The 19,482-nt window shown below is 41.4% G+C and overlaps 1 protein-coding gene across 1 annotated transcript in view; it reads left to right on the top strand.

Moving 5' to 3' along the window:
• Positions 1-6,577: 6,577 nt before the first annotated feature.
• LOC309699507 (uncharacterized protein) overlaps positions 6,578-19,482 on the top strand; it is a 72,380-nt gene continuing 59,475 nt past the window's right edge. Inside the window, exon 1 of the mRNA XM_082522556.1 lies at positions 6,578-6,761. Coding sequence (XP_082378682.1) covers positions 6,707-6,761 — 55 coding nt within the window. The 5' untranslated portion in view covers positions 6,578-6,706. The remainder of the gene's footprint in view (positions 6,762-19,482) is intronic.

The following is a 19,482-nucleotide window of genomic DNA, read 5'->3' as shown; positions in this document are numbered from 1 at the left end:
GTTTAATATCTCGGAAACCGTAGCAGCACAAACGCTAATTTTACCTGCACAAATCTGCACAAACGTAGCACTAACCGCTCCGCCTATTTGCCTTTACGTGGGTGGGGGGTCAGCTTCACTCTGCTCTTAGAGCAGGCTCATTTAAATGTCCCTGTGATGGAGGTTTGGCTTAAAGGGGCAGGAACACTTTTTAAAAGCCATGTGTTGGATTCAGTGGAGTCACATGACTCTGGCTGTTAGCTCCAACAGCTGTGAGGATGAAAGAAAAATTAGTTTATATGCTCAGGTACTCAGAACACATCAGTGTCTGCCTGCTCTGGCATCTTCACGCAGTCTCTTTGATGAATCCTTTTACATCCAAGTTTAAAGTGTGAATACAATCAGAATGCAATGATTACAATGCAACACACTCCTGCTATAAACCAGGAGTCGATTTATACAAACACAACTTACTAACATGAGCTTTAGACCTGCTAATCATTTTCAAACCAAACTTTGGTGTCTAACAGAGATTTGAGTTGACAGCAGATAAACGTTGTCTTCAGACTGACAGATGAGGAAACTCTAAGGTTGCTCATCAGGCCCCTCTTCTGTGGAACCAGCTTCCAGTTTGGGTTCAGGAGACAGACACTATCTCTACTTTCAAGATTATGCTTCAAACTTTCCTTTTTGCTAAAGCATATAGTTAGGGCTGGACCAGGTGACCCTGAATCCTCCCTTAGTTATGCTGCAATAGACGTAGGCTGCCAGGGATTCCCATGATGCATTGAGTTTTTCATTCCAACTTTCGCCAAAGTGACGCTCCATAAATTATTGTAGAGTCTTTATTACAACATAAAGCACCTTGAGGCGACTGCTGTGATTTGCCAGTATATAAAAACTAACCTGAACTAAACTGTATTAAACACAGGCGTGTGAGTATGAACAGTTAGCAACGAGGTACAGTTGTTACCCAGTACACCAGGCCTTACCATTTGTCGTGTTTTTTATACAGAACCAGGAGAACCACAGCGACACCGACGACCACGAGCGGGACGACCACAGCAGCGACGGGGATGTGAACTGAGCTTCCTTCTGAGTCTGGGAGCAGACGATCGTCTGAAACACACAACACTGTGTTTGTTACTGTGACACAAATCATGAAATCAGCTGTGCAGGTGAGGAACATGTGACCCTTAAACTGAACAGAGCAGCTTCTAAACAGACTAACAGCACTGCTCTCTCTGCTGATGACTACACTGAGGGAAACAGCGCCCCCTGTGGATGTCAGGTGGTACACGGTACTACACTGCTGTGGTACTGAGGCAGGCCAGGCTGCATAAACTGACCAATCAGATGACAGGATGGTAGTGCCCAGCCTGTGACACCTGCGCGTGTTTTGTGTGTTAGTAAAGGAAACCATGGCTATAACTGGCTGTGTTATATCCACGTACAGCAGAAGGTTTCTTACCCCAGTCCTTCACAGCATGCTCATTGGTTAAAACCTCCACGTACTCTCTCCTCTGGAAGGTTTCATGGTGATTTGGAAGAAGTCCTGAGCTCTTCAGGCCGTCATCTGCAGTCAGGACACGCCCACTCCTTCTGATCGTCACTGTGAGCTCTGCTGGGTGGAAGCCTGTGGCGAGGCAGGTCAGCACCACGTTTGTATCCACTGTGGAGGCCTTTGCAAACGTATAAACCTCAGGCACAGCTGGAGGAGAAGGATGTTATATGTTTGTAGACTTTCTGCCCAGTTTGACCCATTTAGCAGACGTCAGCCTGTTTAAGGCTCTGATATCTATTCTGTGTGACTTACAGCAGTTATGACATGGTCTGATTTACTCACCCAATAAAGGAATATTTCATATATCAGTCGACTCTTCATTCTATCAGACACAGTTATCACAGCTCGTACATTTGCTTTTTACACATGTATGTAAGCATTGAGCCAAATTTAGTAATGCCAACATATTAAACGAACAATATTTGTCTCTTATATATGATACATCTGTATACACACTGTCAAAGGTACTCGTCTTTGAGTGAAGATTTAAGGTGATAGGACATATAAATAAATACAACTTGAATCTTTACTGAAGCTCAGTGTTTGACACAGAGTTCACTCACATGAATTTCACTCAAATGTGCTGCACCAGTGTACCTGCACATGTGATGTGACAATAAAAGTGATTTGATTTGCCTGCCCCCCTGGCAACACTTTGCTAGACCCGCCCCTGCACAGTTACCAGCTGTCAGCTGCTTAGAAAAGGATCCTGGTGTTATTTGTCTCTCAGAAACAGTTCATAACTTCAACTCATCCATGTCACCTAAAAGGTGAACCTGTTTCTCCATCACCTGTTCAGCTCTGATGGTTCAGTAAGGACATCTCCTGGTTTCATCTTCATGTTTCCCTCTCACCACATATCCAAACCGACATCATGACCAGCAGCTTTACAGCTGTGGCTCCAGCAAACATCAGCTGATACTAGAAATTAATATTAAATACATTCTAACAACAGCTGATCAAGCTTAAACGTGCTGCTGTTGGTTAGCGCGACATCCGCTGGTTTCCTCTTTCTGGCGCAAAGTGGGCGATAAACAAACAAGAGAGCCGATCAGCTGATCATTGATCAGTTTCATGATTGAAGTAGAAACGGGAGAGAGAGAATGAGAGAAGAAGAGGCAGCTGACAGTGTAAAGACAGAATAACTCCAGCTTTGTGTCTTTTTCATTGTAGCTGAATTACGGGACAAACTGTTCCTTTTCACCTCAAAACGAAAATTTCTCTGAATACGAGACGATTCTGTCTTTTTACAGGATGGTTGGAAACTCTAATAATTAACCGTATGAACAAAATAAAGTTCAACATCAGTAACATAGCACCACCCAGCTGTATAGAAACTCCATCATGCTAGCTAGCACGCAGTATGAAAAAGTCAGCACAGCTAAAATAAACTCCACCTAAACCTGGTTCATATCTGACCCAGATGGACTGCAGGTCATAACTTCTTACCTGAAGTTCAGTTCACCTGACACTCTCGGACCGGCGGCCGCCTCGGGTCTCTCCTCCTGCCTCACCTTTTGAATCTGAATCTGTGGAAGCTCCGCGATGCCTCCACACGAAGTTCCAAGTCTATCTAAATCCCAGTAACGAGTAACGCGTTCCTGGTTTTGGCATAATGACTAGTTACCGTGCTCGTTACCACAATAATAATGTAGTTACTGTAACGCGTTACTTAATAACGCGTTAGTCCCAACACTGTTAGGGACATTCCCAAATATACCACAGGAAACCAGACTTGAAACTTTCCTGTAAGACACTAAACACGGCTCCATAAAAAGCCTCACTTCCTGTGCTTTTAAAACACAAGAAGCGGATCTCATTTGGACTCTGATCCTAACATCTGGATGCTTCAGTACGGGGAAATTAACAGTCTGAACTGACATGGACTCCCCTTTTTGAATTTACTAACATGCCTGACCTTCAGGGACTGATCAGTACTACTGTCTTCTGGTTTGTCTACAGATTTTACTAACTTATTTTTATTCTACTTTACTTTGTTTCACCTCCTAAATGTTTGTGTTAAATGGAACTGTTGAAGTGAATTTAACCGTGTACATCGTGGGGGCAGCGCTGGTTATGGTAGCTTTGTTTATCCTTTATTTACTGATTTTATCGTAAAATAGAACGAACAGCTGTGAAGATGTTAATGATCATATGTTCTTACTTTAAAACAGCGGTTCCCAAACTTTTTTTGCTACCCCCCCCCCCCCCCCCCCTTTGTTTTACAAGAAAAATGTTTGCCCGCGTGAACACGCGCACACGCGCACACGCACTCACAAACACATCCTCCAACACACCCGTATTTTGCTCCATTGCGGTTTATTTCACACCTCAAACATTTAAGCAATTAAGTTTATTTTACTTATTTAATGTTAATTTTAATTTTAAAATTAAATTAAATTTTAAAATTACATTAATTAAAGTTAGTTTAACTAATTAATTTAATTTAATTTAATTTAATTTTAAAATTAAATTAAATTTTAAAATTACATTAATTAAAGTTAGTTTAACTAATTAATTTAATTTAATTTAATTTTAAAATTAAATTAAATTTTAAAATTACATTAATTAAAGTTAGTTTAACTAATTAATTTAATTTTAAAATTTAATTTAATGTGAATTTTAATTAAATTAACATTTAAACAATTAAGCAAATACAAGTAATCTGCAAAACATTACAGGTAAGGAAATAAACTACTAACTCTTTTAGGCTATACGTCCACACCTACACTAGTACTTTTGAAAACGCAGCTGTTTCGTCCAAACGTAAACGACGTTTCGAATCATCAAAAACGGTCGAAAACCTTCATCAACACCTGGCTTTAAACATCTGTAGAGCTCTAACAGTGTTTTCAGTGGTTATCATGAAGTAAACTTTATTAAAAAGTCCTTATTTGTTTATTCATTGCAGATTTTAGTGATTAGAGTGTTTGTGGGTGACAAACATACAGAAGTGAAGGTCAGCAGCAGGATTCATATTACAGGATAAAAATAAAACTTTGGCAGCAGCTGCAAATTTCTCCACGCTGTGACGTCACCCCACTCTTCGGCGGCTCTAACCTTGTATCGTGTAATCTGCCCAGCAACCGCAGACTAGTTATCTGATTGGCTGCTGTCGGTCTGAAGAAGGCGGGTGTAAATGGAGGCAGCCAGTCGTCTGTAGCGCCCCCTACAGGCGGCAGCAATAATAATAATAATAATAATCATAATAATAATAATAATAATAACAACAATAATAATAATAATAATAATAACAATCATAATAATAATAATAATAATAATAATAATAACAATCATAATAATAATAATAATCATAATAATAATAATAATAATAATCATAGCAACCCGCGGGGACCGTGGGCTTGTTCTGAGCAGGTTTCTGTTTTTCTGAAGATTTTTGTCGCATCAAAATCATGAATTTCACAAAGACCTGGATCTTTTTGTTTCTGCCCTTCCTGTGGGTGAACGTGGGCCCGGCTGGAGGCGGTAAGTGGGCGGCATTGACAGACAGGAAGTGTGTGTTCGTTTAATCTCGCCCCCACCGACCTTAAATAAAAGCTTGATTCTGGGCTTTTCTGCACATCTGTGGCTGAAAGCTCGTCAGTGGACTGACTCACACTCAAAGTCTGGCTCTTATTCCTTCTGTTAATCGATCATCTGACTGTTTGAGCTTTTAGTCCATCTCATAATCCAGACTCCTGTTAGGACATGTTGACCTTTAACCTTCATAAATAGATGGATCAGCCAGTTTATTCATCAGGTTTTAATCTCTTCACATAAACGGAAACCCGTTTAGAGGCCTGTCCCGTGTGTGTGTGTGTGTGTGTGTGTGTGTGTGTGTGTGTGTGTGAGTTGGTTGACATATAATAACTCATCAGCCGATTCTTCTTCATCTTTTGGTTTAATATTTGTTGTTAGTGTTACAGAATGATCCCATAGACACACACACACACATATGGAAACACTTGTTATGAACATCTGGGGTCCATACAGATGTTTCTGTTTTCCAACATATTTAAGGAAACAAAAAAAAGTTAAGTTATCTCAAAGTCTTTCAGTTCTTCCTCCTGTGAACATGAGTCCAGCTGTTGTGGGTGAACATCATTTAATTGGCTCATTCTTGTGTTACATCAGTACACACTGTCTGTCCTATGATTTTAATATTAAAAAAAATAAAATGCCCATTTGTTTCAGAATTATGAGTCACTAAAAGTAATTATTATTAAATGTTATTAGATTATAGCTACTGATTTATTTTTTTATGTAGTCACAAACCCCGCCCATCAGAAGCGTCCGTTTCCTTGGATGAGTTTGTTTGTGTTACTTCAGCATTTCTTACAGTTTAACAAGTCCCCACGAACCCCCGTGAGTCCGACACGTGTTTAATGTGCGCAGATGAAATGTTTTCGAGAGAACAGCTCGATCAGCTGACGCAAACTGCTGCAACGAGGAAATAAAACACGGGGCAGGAACCAGGAAGCCCTGCGACACATTCACTGATCTAAGCTTAAACGTGTAAATACTTTCATCAGGCACGGCTGGTTAAGTCTTTAATCCGCACAGGGTCAAATCTGAAAAGTGATCATTTTAGTTTAAAAGGTTTAAACTATTCTAAAGAACCACAAACACGTGAAACACGCACAGATTATTATTTTTTTAATTAATCTTTTTCCAGGGTAGACTTTGAGTAAAAAGTGAATCCTGTTTCTCTGAGCTGAGTTTTTCAGACTGATCAGTGAGCGCTGAGGTGAAGGTGTCCGTGTTATCGGTCCTTCAGGTCCTGGTGGTCTGGGCTGCGTTAAAAAACTCAGCTCGGCTTCTTAAGTTTGTGAAATCCTTCCAGTCGGGGACATTTGGGGTCTTTTCAACCACTCAAACCGGAAGCTTCTGTCTCTGTGATTAAATAAATAAATGCAGTTTGTGGGACAGTTTGAGCTCCGTTGGTTCTACCTGCTCTCTCACCTTTGTCAGTTACGTAAACACAAAGCAGGCCAGCAGGTGGGCGTGACTTGAAGGCGTCTGTGGTTTACGAGCGGCAGTGAATGCAGCAGTGAGCAGACAGAGTCAGGAAATAGAGACGATCACTTCAGGAAGGACGCGTCCGACCGAAAAGCGGATAAATCTGAGACTTTTACCGAGCAGAGGCTCTGATTCGGAGTCACGATGATCTTGTTCGCGGTGGTGGTCCTTCTGGGGACGGCGCTGACCGTAAACTGCGGTGAGTTTGCGCTTTTTTACCGAGGCTAGCGGAGCGGGTCCAAACCGAAAGTAAAAACGGACTGTGACGTCGCAGAAAAACAAAAGTTCAGACGACGATTTTAGTTTAATTTATCGGTATTAAACGGAGATTTCTGAGTGTTTCGGTGCCGTGGCGTGACTCTGTGCACCAGGTGTGTGAAAGTGGGAAATAAGAAAGCGCTTTAATCCTCCCAGGAGTTTCTCAAGTTCAGCTGCTGCCGCGGGTCTGCTGAGGCCCGAAGAGAAACACTTACAGACACAAATACTGAACATTTTATGGATTTAAGTTTTTCATTTAAATTCTTGGCTGTGTTTTAAGATCAGACAGTTTCGTATAAACTGCTGAGTTCAAAACCTGAAAACTTCAAAGCTGACTGAAGATCACGGCTGTAAACTGTGTGTGTGTGTGTGTGTGTGTGTCTGTGTGTGTGTGTGTCTGTGTGTGTGTGTGTGTGTGTGTGTGTGTGTGTCTGTGTGTGTGTGTGTGTGTGTGTGTGTGTCTGTGTGTGTGTGTGTCTGTGTGTGTGTGCGTGTGTGTGTGTGTGTGTGTGTGTGTGTGTGTGTGCGTGCGTGCGTGCGTGTGTGTGTGTGTGTGTTAACCAGTGCGATAATACAGGTTAGAGTCCTCTGGTTTATAGCAGTGGACTTCGTGTTAGCGGTTGTGAATCTTGTCCTGACACTCGTCAGTTCTCAGTAAACAGGTAAGAACAGGTGTGTCGCTGTGAGCTGCTGAGCCGGACTGATCGCATCGTTATCATATCTGTGACGTGACGACCAGTCAGAAGCATCTCAGAGTTTACTGTGAACAACTTGTTTTCCTGCTTACCTGACACAGGTGCGAGATCTGAAAATCTTTGATTGAATTAGTAACATTTCCCCACATTCAGTGAACGCACCTGAGACACTGCAGGGTTTTTTCCCACGCTGACAGAAACACGTCACTCGTGTCTCTTTACACTTCTCTGTCGGTTTGAGGTCAGAGCTGCTGATCAAAGCTGAAATCAAAGGTATAACTTTTAAATGAAACGGATTACTGCTGTGCTGATGTTGTTTCAGGTCTGTGAGGTGACGTTTTTGACGTTTACACAGGAATGTTACGATGATCTCTTTACCAGGAGAACAGCTCATGCTGAGGAAAACTGTTTATTATTGTAACAAGTGATGATTCATTTTATTACATTTATTTATTTTTTACATTTAGTAATAAAATGTGACAATAATACTGATAGTTTCTCTCAGTCAAGTCTGCCTCACTAGTTTCCTTTGTTCATTATTTTGATAAGTTTTAAATTCAGTTTAGTTTTTAAAGTTTAAACATATTTTCTTAGAGTTTTTATTACTTTTGATGTTATTGTGGGTGTTATTAATAATCAAAGGAGCTTGCAAAGAAAAGCGTCTGGACTTCTTTAAGTTACTTGAAGACGTTTCACCTCTCATCCGAGAAGCTTCTTCAGTTCTAAGGTCAAATGGTGGAGAGTCCCAGATATAAACCTAGTGGGAGTTTCCCCCCACAGAGGGACAAAAGGACCCCTGATGATCCTCTAATCGCCTGAGCCAAGGTGTGAAACTGGGTGTGGGTCCCAATCAGCCAGGGTTTCAGGTGAGCTCAATGCAGCAGCTTCTGCAATGGAGACGCTGAACATGGTCCATTCGGACTCAATGTCCCCAGTCTCCCTCGGAATGCTGTTGAAGCTCTGCCAGAGGTGTGCGTTGAAGATCTCGCGGACTGGGGCCTCTGCTAGATGTTCCCAGCACACCCTCACTACGCGTTTAGGTGCACCAGGTCTGTCCAGCGTCCTCCCCCGCCATCTGATTCAACTCAGGTTGGTGGATTGTGTGATGTAAGAAGATATAAACAGATTGCAGTACCTGCAGCTGACTGATGGTGGCGCACACATTCTGCTGTGAGTGGACCGAAGCTGGCTCTGCAGTAACCAAACAGAGAGACTAAGAATAATATCTTTAATTTTTTAAATATTTTCAATAGTTTTGTAAGATTTTCTGTCAGTTTTCTTCAGGTTTAGTTCATTACTGTAACCTGACATAATGTTCTGTGACTGTCACCGGTTAACTTAAACATCCAGACTGGACTCTAGTTCTTGTTCTGTGTGGAATCATCGTTGTTGTTAGAGCTGTCTCTATTTTCTTTAACAACTGAATGAACAGCGTTTTCATATAGAAAATTTCCGTTCAGCAGAGAATTATCTAACTTTATTAGATTAGATAAAACTTTATTAATCCTTCCGGTGGGTTCCTCCAAGTAATTCAGTTTCCAGTAGCACCGACAGAAGTTGCACGTTACAGAGTTGGAATACCAAAACAAGGGGAGTGAGAGAGTATGGAAATAAGCATAAATATAGCATATATACATGTATACACATATGTAAATACAGAACATATAATGGGGATAAAGGGGAATACTAGTGAAATATAGTCAATTCAAAATTTATTTCTATAACGTGTATATACGTTTAAAAAAACAACAGTCGACCAAAGTGCTTCACAATCGGTTAAAAACAAGAGAAAACAATAGAGAAACAAATAGAGATCAATAAGAAGTCAGTGAATTAACAATAAAAACATAAAACAGGCCTGAAGGTGCTCATGCTGAACTCGAATTAAAAGCCAAAGTAAAAAAGTGAGTTTTAAGATGCGATTGAAAAGATTAAATCGACTCTGAAGTACGAATCTCCTGTGGCAGATTATCCCAGAGTCTGGGTGCTGCTGCGAAGGCCCGATCTCCTCTGTGCTTCCATCGAGACCTTGGTCGTGCTGAGAGCATCTCGATTATCTCAGCGCTCTTTTGGGGTCATACATGTTGAGGAGTTCGTTTAAATAACTCGGCACCATTTTATTTAAAACTCTGGGCTGAGTGTAGATGTCACACATCTCATTGATGAGATCTAGACCGCCACAGTCCATTGCACATTTCAACTATTGTGAGTCTATTGCACAGTGATTGTTGCACAGTTGAATATAAAAAACACTGCAGCGTCGTTGCTCCCGCCCTCCTTCGTCCTCCTGTTTCCCCTCCAGCGAGGAGTTTGTTGGTCCGAGACTTTGAGAGGAGCAACCTGTCACTGAACAGACTCCTCTGGTTGTTTATGACCACATGCAGAGGATGTCCAGCATTGTCCATAATGTCCAGCAGCTTCTTTCTCCTCTTCTCTGCCACTGTCACCAGAGTGTCCAGCTTCATGCCCACCACAGTTAAAAACCAAACCACGTTTGTACCGAAACTCGTAAAACCGCATAAGTGTTTGTAAACGTGAGCTAACTGAAGGCCGAGCGAGAGGAGGAAGTGTTTTGCTCTGCCTTTAAACATCAGTCAGGTTTGTAGATCAGGTGCAGCGCACTGACGTCTACACATGGCCGAGAACAGAAACTGAAAACAGCTTCAGCTTTAGGCTGTGTCCCAATCCAGCGACCGCACGCTTCGGCGCACTACGTACGGTGCGTACTACAAGTACGAGAAGTGCGGAAGTGAGAGGCCTGTGAAATGGGACGGTGACAGTGTGTATACAGATGTATCATATATAAAAGACAAATATTGTTCGTTTACTATGTTGGCATTATTACGTTTGGCTAATTTGGCCATTTAAAATGTACGCGCTGTGATAACTGTGTCTGATAGAATGAAGAGTAGACTGATATATGAAATATTCCTTTATTGGGTGAGAAAATCAGACCATGTCATAACTGCTGTAAGTCACACAGAATAGATATCAGAGCCTTAAACAGGCTGACTTCTGCTAAATGGGTCAAACTGGGCAGAAAGTCTACAAACACATAACATCCTTATAGAATATGATGTAACACTATAGATCAACTTAGCTCAGAATATATAAAGCATATAAACAGTTACAGCAACATGATGCAACAAACACAGCAGCTACTGATCCAAAATACTCAAAGCTTCATAGAACTGAAACCAACATTTATTTTTAGCTCCATCCTGCTGCTGATACAGACTTTAGGTTTCTGAACATTAAACTTGTTGCTGCCTTTCATAGTGTGTAACTTGAAGGCCCTGAGTACTCTGAGTACTTTCTCCCACACTGGAAACACTGGGATGATCACATTATTTGAACATTACCTAATAAGACTGATTCAGCACAGACAGTTATGTTAAACTTTCCTAGCAGTCCTTCACAAACAGGGAACAGTCTGTCTATTCTCTCCATCTGTCAGCTGCTGCTGGCTCTTCCTCCTCCTCTTCCTCACACACTGCTGAGTTTGTCCTGGTGGATCATCAGGGGTGCAAAGCCTCACAGATGATGTGCAGCAGTGGGTCCCTCAGTCTGTCCTCACTCTGGACACTTGCAGTCGTCACACATGGAAATCAAATGTGTGATAAGCTGCAGGATTCAAACACAAGTGTAACTTATAAACACATGTTCATACTTTTATTCCACAATCAGAGAGAAAGAAACAGAGAGAGAGTGCAGGACAGACAGACAGGTGACAGTCTCAGGTGTACACACTGCTACACAACAGCACAGAGAAGCAGGATTTAGTGTTTGTGTTATTACGAGTGTAAACAAGAAGAGTTCCAGATGGTGCAGTGGACACATGTGTGACTGCTGTGATTAAAGCATCTTTCTTTCAGCTTAACGAGTGAACCGTCAGCTCGTTCAAACACACGTTAAAGTGCGTTTGGCTCGACACCACCGAACAGAGGCAGCAATGTAACACAGCTAACATTAACAGTGCAGTGAATCCTGCTTGTGCCGTGATGTTCAGGAAACCGAGCAGCATCACTGACTTTCAGCTTGTTGTGTTTGTGGATATATGACTGACTTTAATTATCCATAAAATCATCACATTCTCTGTCAGATTAAGGTCGACTCTATATATATGTAGAGCAGGGGTGCTCAATACGTCGATCGCGATCGACCAGTCGATCGCAAAGGTAGTATTGGTAGATCGCATGGCATTAAAAAAATAGATGCCAGCCTATCATCCATCCCGTCACTTGATTGATACAGGGAAGCCAGTCAGATGACAGCAGATTTTTTCTGACGCTTAGGTCGCTGCGCATGCGCAAACAGCGGCGCGAAGTGTAGTAAAACTGACAAGCTAGTCAGCGAGTTAACTCCAATTTTTAGCTCTCGGTTTTTTCTCTTAAACCTGGCCGTCAGCAGCTACTGTCCGGACTATGCATCCCTGGCTGATTCAATTCAGTGCAAGTCATCAGAGTAAACTCAGGTAATGACAAAAAATTTACATAGTTAATTGTGTTGTGAAATATTGGATATTGCGGTTATGCATGTATATACATTGTAGATATAAAGAATCCTCAATATATTTATAAATAAGTATATGTTTTGGATTTTTGTAGTGGGTAGATCATTTTGACTTGGTCATTTTATAAGTAGCTCACATGCGGAAAAAGTGTGAGCACCCCTGATGTAGAGGCTTTAAAACCAAGTTAGTACAAACGTCACTAACGTCACATGACTTTGCCGACATGTGACCAACAGTAATGTTTTAATGTTCTTCATTATTAAACATTTGCACATAAATAAGTGACACAATATTCAGTACTTACTTTTGACAGTTCACTCTTCGGCCGCTCCCTTCTGCCGTATTTTGCGGCAAAATTATCCACACCCACCGCCGCGCTATGAATTGTGGGATATATGGGACCATAAAGCGTGCACCGGACCACGATTGATATTTGGGGAAATGAACTGCGCATTTGGAGTATGCATTTAGTGTACACGTCGGATTGGGACAGCCGTCGCCGTGACGTAATAGGTCTCAAAACGTGTACTCCGGAGCGTGCGGTCGCTGGATTGGGACACAGCCTCTGGCTGAACGTTACAGATGGTCAGTAAGCAGCTGTTGTTACTTTAATTTTAATTATCAGGAAAACAACTTCAATGCACGTGTCTGGTCTGCTGCTGCTTCTCAGCTGTCACACATAAATAAATTAATATTGTGTGTTTTCCTACCTGTGGGATTTCAGAAAAACACTCCCTCCATTACATCTACACGGCGCTCTCCAAGCCTGTTGGCCTCCCGGGCATCCACGAGTTCACAGCCATGGGTTTGCTGGACGACAGGATGATCGACTACTTTGACAGCGAGCATCAGGCAAAGGTTCCCAAACAGGAGTGGATGAGAGACCGTTTACCTGCTGATTACTGGGATAAAGGCACACAGTCCCGCAAGAGCAAGCAGCAGTGGTTCAAGGTCAACATCGGCATCCTGATGGAGCGAATGAGACAGAATGACTCAGCCAGTAAGTTTTTGCTTTATTTCAGTGACAAAGCGAGGCCTGATTAATCTTGACCCACACATCATGGTGTCCTCTTTCTCTTTCCTTCAGACCCTCACGTTCTTCAGTGGATGCACGGCTGTGAGGGTCAGACGCAGCCTGACGGCACGCTCAGGTTTGTCCGAGGCATGGACATGTACAACTACGATGGAAACGACTTCCTGTCCTTCGATGATAAAAACGGAGTCTGGGTCGCTCCGACTCCGGAGGCAGAAGCCACCAAGAGGAAGTGGGACGGCGTCCAGGTGCTGAAAGAGTACACCAAGGGATACCTGGAGAACGAGTGCATCGATTGGCTGAGCAAGTTTGTGAATTATGGACAGAAGCAGCTCAAAAAGAAATGTATGTTTGTCATAAATATTAGTATTATTAGTCCACATGTGCCAAGCCTTACAGAGAGTGTTGAATATTGTTACGGTTTAAAAAATTAAATCCAAATGACTAAAGTGTCAAACACTTACGTCCTCACGTGCACATCCATTCAGCACCGTCTGGAAAAGATTAAACTTTTAAAGTCTTAAATGGAACTCCAGACTCTGCCGTTCCAGCCGAATCATAACTGAGTGTAATTAAAGTATAAATGATAAAGTATAGTTCTGAGACAATAGACCCTGATTAGCCAAACGGCAGCCATTTGGACATGAAGCAGTCACAAACCCAGGTGTTGACTAAATAGAGCACAGCCTTCATTATTATTAACACCACATGTTTAACGACTGCTGTTACAAAGGCAGTGAGCCCCGCCGTCTGTTTGTATGCACGATATTCACTGCATGGTGGAAAGTCTTACTGTAACAAAGTACTGAAGGTACCAGCTGATTCCATGAGTTAATCTGTGTTACAGTTACCACATGTGGTGACACAGTTTCCATTTCCTGCTTCCAGCTCCACCTGAGGTGTTTGTGTTTGCAAAGAAGGCCAAAGTGGAGACAAACCTCATCCTGACCTGCCTCGCCACAGGCTTCTACCCCAAAGACATCATCGTGAGGATCAGAAGGAACGGACGTGTTCTGACTACAGTCGACGGCCTGACGAGCTCAGGAGTTCTTCCAAATGACGATGAGACCTTCCAGAGACGAGACCATGTGGAGATTTTGAAGTCTGACCTGTCAAAGTTCAGCTGTGAAGTCATTCATGAGGCGACTGGTGTGGATGTTACAAAGACTTGGGGTAAGAAACTTTATTTATTGCCTCTGTTGTTGATCATAACTCTGTTTCTTCAGTCAGAGCCTGGAGCTCTGTGTCCAGCAGATCTGCATCATTCTGTCCTGATCACAGTCCTGAGGTCAGATCCATGTCAGTCCATCTAGAACTAAGCTAGCATGTCACATGTAGCCCAGCTCTGCAGCCCTGAAGAAGCAGAGCAGCGATCTCCTCCAGAGCATCACTGAATAGTTGCAGATATGAACAGTTTCAGTGCCGTCCCCTCTCACTGACCTCCTGTTGCTGCTCCACATCACTGCTGTCAGATCACTGACTCCATCATGACTGTGGCTTCAAATCTACATCTCAGTAACAAACAGCAGCAAATAACTGACAGTGACCTCAACCTGAAGCTTGTGTCTGTGTTTCAGAGAACGGTGACCCTCCGGAGGAACCTGGATGTGGACCTCCGATCGCTGCTGCAGTGGGAGGAGTCTTGGCTGTGGTTGCTCTTGTTGCTGTAGTTGCCTGTGTGATCTTGTATAAAAAAGGCTGTCTTGGTAAGTCCAGTGTGCTGTTGTGTGTAATTATTGTTGAGTGGAGCTAAAATGTTTGTCTTTGTATCCTGTAAAAATGAAACTGTCCTGGTCTCAGACAGTGATGACATGGAGCTGTTACTGATCATCACATTTGAAACACATGAAGAAAATCATTGAAATGAATGTAAGAAATGTTGAATATCAGCTGCTCCAGTCTGTCAGCCTTCAAACACTTCACTTAGTATTCTATTAGGACTCCATGAGGGGGTCAAAGGTCACAGTCATGTGACATGATGTCAGACTTTCCTGTCTGCAGCTTCTGATCCAATAACTTTGAGCCCTCTGGGACATAAATGTAGTTTTTCTGTGCAGAACAGAAATGATTGATGTTTGCTGATAGTGTGCAGCTCGTTTCCTCCACCGTCTCCACTCAGACACATCTGCATGTAGAACAAACCACTGAGTTCATCCATCATCACTGACAGTCTGTGTTACGTCTGTTTACAGGACGCAGACGTGGAGCCAACGACAACAAAGGTAACATCTTTATTTTTCTCTTATGAAGTTTGATGCTCGGAGACTCGAGTCAGTCTGAGCCCATCCTCTAACACCTTTAACAGATTAGTATTTGTTCAGTGTAGCACAGAGGAGGTGAACAGGCAAACAGTGGAGGAGACAGAAACTTGAAGCATGAGGAGAAAGGTTAGAGCAGCCAGGCTCATGGTTACCTGTGTTCAGTATAAAGCTCCTAATATCTAATATCTGGATGAGCCTGACAGGTGAAACATGGCTGCTGTCAGGTGTGTGCAGAGGTTCCTCTCTGTGACAGCTGCTCAGTTTCACTGACACTTTACATCTTTATGAAACAAACAGAAGAAAAAGTCAGACGTACTTTTGACTTTCAGTTTCTCTGTGGAGTCACTGCTCTTTAACATTTGTGACTTTTTATAAGAACACAGATAAAAAGAATCAAACATGAAGCACTGACTGAATTAAAATGTGTCGTTTTGTCTTTCTATCATTTGTATTTATCAGCTGGAATAAAGACTATTTATGCTCCTGTGTCAGGTAAGCTCTTTATTTCTCTGCTCTGGATGTTGTTAAATGTCAATGTTTCTGATATTTAAAGTGTTTATGTGGTAATAATATTTATACAGCAGCAGCTGAAAACCTTAAAGCTGATTTAAACCTGCAGTTCAGAACTAACGTGTGTGTGTGTGTGTGTGTGTGTGTGTGTGTGTGTGTGTGTGTGTGTGTGTGTGTGTGTGTGTGTGTGTGTGTGTGTGTGTGTGTGTGTGTGTGTGTAGTTGGTAATGGCGTTGCAAGCACACCTCTGATAAATGGTAGGTGCCCCTCCCACCCTACAAAGATTTATACAAAATAGTTTATTGAAGTTAATATTAATATTTTGTGTGTGTGTGTGTGTGTCTGTCTGTGTGTGTGTGTGTGTAGTTGCTCCTGTGCCTGCAGCTTCCAGCAGTGGTACGTGTTTCCTTCTCCTTCCTCAGACACACATAACAGTTTAGTTTAAGACCCAGTAGATTGTAGGAGATGTTCTTCATATTCTGTGTGTTTTATGTGGAACGGTGCCTCTTTTATATCAGTCGTTCTCCATCTGTGGGGCACAGAGTGGGATGTAGAGGACCAGTGAAACAAATTTCTATGAGAGTCATTGTTGCATTAAAATGAAACTTTGATAACTTTTTATTGATAATGGTGAATAAAAATTGTGTGACGTGGATGTTTTTACTTTCTGAATTGGAACAAAAAGGTTTTTAGGAACGTCGACTCCTTTCCTGCAGGCTTTCCTCCACGTTCCTTTGATGTGAGGTGTTCAAGAACACTGGGGAATTCCCACGTTTATCTTTAAATTAAGACTACAAATATAACCCGGTTAGAGAAACTGCAGTAATCAATGAAAGGAACGACCCTCACATCAGAACGATCACCAGCATCACATCAGTGTGTTGCTAAAGTTTGCTGTTTCCTTCATGTAGCTCACAATGTATGTTGTCTTTACAGGAAGTGCAGCAGTTACTGTAGATAAGAAGGCTGATGCTAAAGATGGGAAGGATGGGGAAACCGAACGTCTCACAGACAGTGACAGTAAGTGTCCCTCAGCTAACATGCTGCTCTGTGTTGTATAATATGAGTCACATTATTCTGTACTGTGGTATTGACTGATACATTTTAAGCTCATGTTGCAGCTGATTACTTTTTTCCTCCTTCAGAGTCCCTTGACAAAGTGTCTAACTCCAGCAACGCTGACTCTGGTGTCTCTTGTAAGTATCTCTGATGCACTTCAGATTTACACTTTAACACAGGATAAACGGTAACTGGTCTGTATTTGTACAGCGCTTTACTAGTCCCTAAGGACCCCAAAGCGCTTTACACACACATTCACACACTGGTGATGGCAGCTACATTGTAGCCACAGCCAGTTTTTATTGTATCTCAACCTTTGTTCACACTCAGCTGATGTCAGTATGAAGCTCAGGTGACGACGATGCTTCCCCTTTCAGTTTCTCTGTTCCCTTTCAAACTTTAGAGACTTTATTTGAAAGAAGACACTAGTGTGAGTGTAAATAAGAGCAGTGAGCTGTAAGAGTTTAAGTTGGTGCATCCCTCACTGAGAACCTGCTGTTACTCTACATGTAAAATAATACTGTTGCTCCTCTCTGCAGCTGATTCTGACAAACAAGGTCAGGCCCAGGAGTCATCCTGAATCTTCGGCTACATCAAGTTTCAAGGCTCGCGTGAACTAGATTATTGGCATACAGACGACAATAATTAAAAATAATAATAATAATAAATATATATACTTTACAGATTAAACATTTGAGGTATAATGTGGTTCTTTAGCTTTCCATGAAATGAGTTTTAAAAGTGTTCATGCTTCCTCAATCTGAACCTTCACGACAGCAAAATTTATGAGTCAGTTTTGATCCAGTTTAAGAAACTACAGGAAACCAAATGAAGTTTAAACTCTGATAAAGTGGGCGGAGCTCAGCAGTCACGCCTGCTGCCTCTGCAGGAAACGTCTCCAGACAGGTGGAAGAAAATGTTTTAGAGTGTGACGTCTGTTGATGCATATAATGTTTTTATGTAGAAGAAATATAATTAAAATATCATCATATTTAGAGTGAATAAAATGGTTGGATACAAAAACAAAGCATAAATGTAATGTGAAGGTTGGTGCTTTAACCCTTTCACTGTAAGTTGGCTTAACGAATCAGACCTTTACAAACAGCGAGACCTCAGGCGCTCATGAGAATTAAATGATTTTAGATACTCTGGTGTGATCAGTGTAATGTAGGCGTGGACAAATCTACTGATTAAACTTCTTTTTTTATTATGGCTTTTATGAGTTTTTGGCCAAATTGAGTGAACTTCTAGGTCATAGGTGTCAAACTCTGGCCCGCGGGCCAAGTTTGGCCCGCAGCCTAATTACATTTGGCCCGCGAAGCCATACCAAATGACTATCAGAGCTGGCCTACTGGTATTATACAGCTAATATATATATAGTTTAGTATTAAGCTTTGCTTGTTCCATATTCAGTTTTTCAGCAAACGTGTTTGAGTCCATAAGAAAAGATTCATTCTTATATCTGGAGGAATAAATATATTTCAATAAATATTAACGTTAGCCCGCGACTTTGTTCCAGTTTTGAATTTTGGCCCACTGAGTATCTGAGTTTGACACCCCTGATCTAGATGATTACAAAAACTAAAGTCTGTCTGTGTAAATACATTTAATGTTTTATTGCGCCTTAAATATTCATTTGCAGTGAAACTTTGTTTGAAAATAGAGAAACTTTTTCTGTGGGAAATTTAGGGCAGAAATCTGGAAAATGTTGTTTCAGTATTTTCTTGCATTTACATGTAAGCTCTTAATTTGAAAAGTTCTGTTTCCAAGGTAATTTCTGCTTTTATTCAGCACGAGCTAGGATTACTTTATTGGATAAGATGCTTTAATTATATTCTAGATTTTAAGTGTGAACGTTACAGTAAAAGGTTCAGTCCACATAATGAAACTGTCTGTGGATGAATGAGTGAAATATTTGCTGTAAGACTCAAATTCATCTTGTAATCCTGAAACGTCTTCCATTGTGTGGGCGTTTCCTGCTAATAATAATGGGATTGTAAAGCATCGTATATTTGAAGATTGTGTAGAAAAGTTCTTTCAGGGTTTGTGTTCTTTCTTTTAAAAAAGTTATTCTGTTTACTCTTTTTTCCCCATTTAAAAATAAAAATTTCACTTGTTTGTTTCTATTTTTTCCTGTAATAAAAAATATAAGAATAAGAAAGTGTAAGACTTTAAATTCATTTGAAAGCCTGATGCTTAGCCTCGTCCACCCCAGCTGTGAAACTCAGAAACCAGTCTTACTTGTTATCATCTATCGTCCACCTGGGCCTTACACAGAGTTTCTGTCTGATTTCTCAGACTTTATATCTAATTTAGTTCTGAGCTCAGATAAAATAATTATTGTGGGTGATTTTAACATCCATGTAGATGCTAAAAATGACAGCCTCAACATGGCATTTAATCTGTTATTAGACTCAATTGGCTTCTCTCAAAATGTAAAAGAACCCACCCACCACTTTAATCACACTCTAGATCTTGTTTTAACATATGGCATAGAAACTGAACATTTAACAGTGTTTCCTGAAAACCCTCTCCTGTCTGATCATTTCCTGATAACATTTACATTTACAATAATTGATTACACAGCGGTG

Source organism: Aulonocara stuartgranti (genome assembly GCF_965226115.1).
Source record: "Aulonocara stuartgranti genome assembly, chromosome: 22".
NCBI classification, from domain to species: domain Eukaryota; kingdom Metazoa; phylum Chordata; class Actinopteri; order Cichliformes; family Cichlidae; genus Aulonocara; species Aulonocara stuartgranti.
Note: the sequence above shows the minus strand (reverse complement) of the source record. Positions and strands in the feature narration are given on the sequence as shown.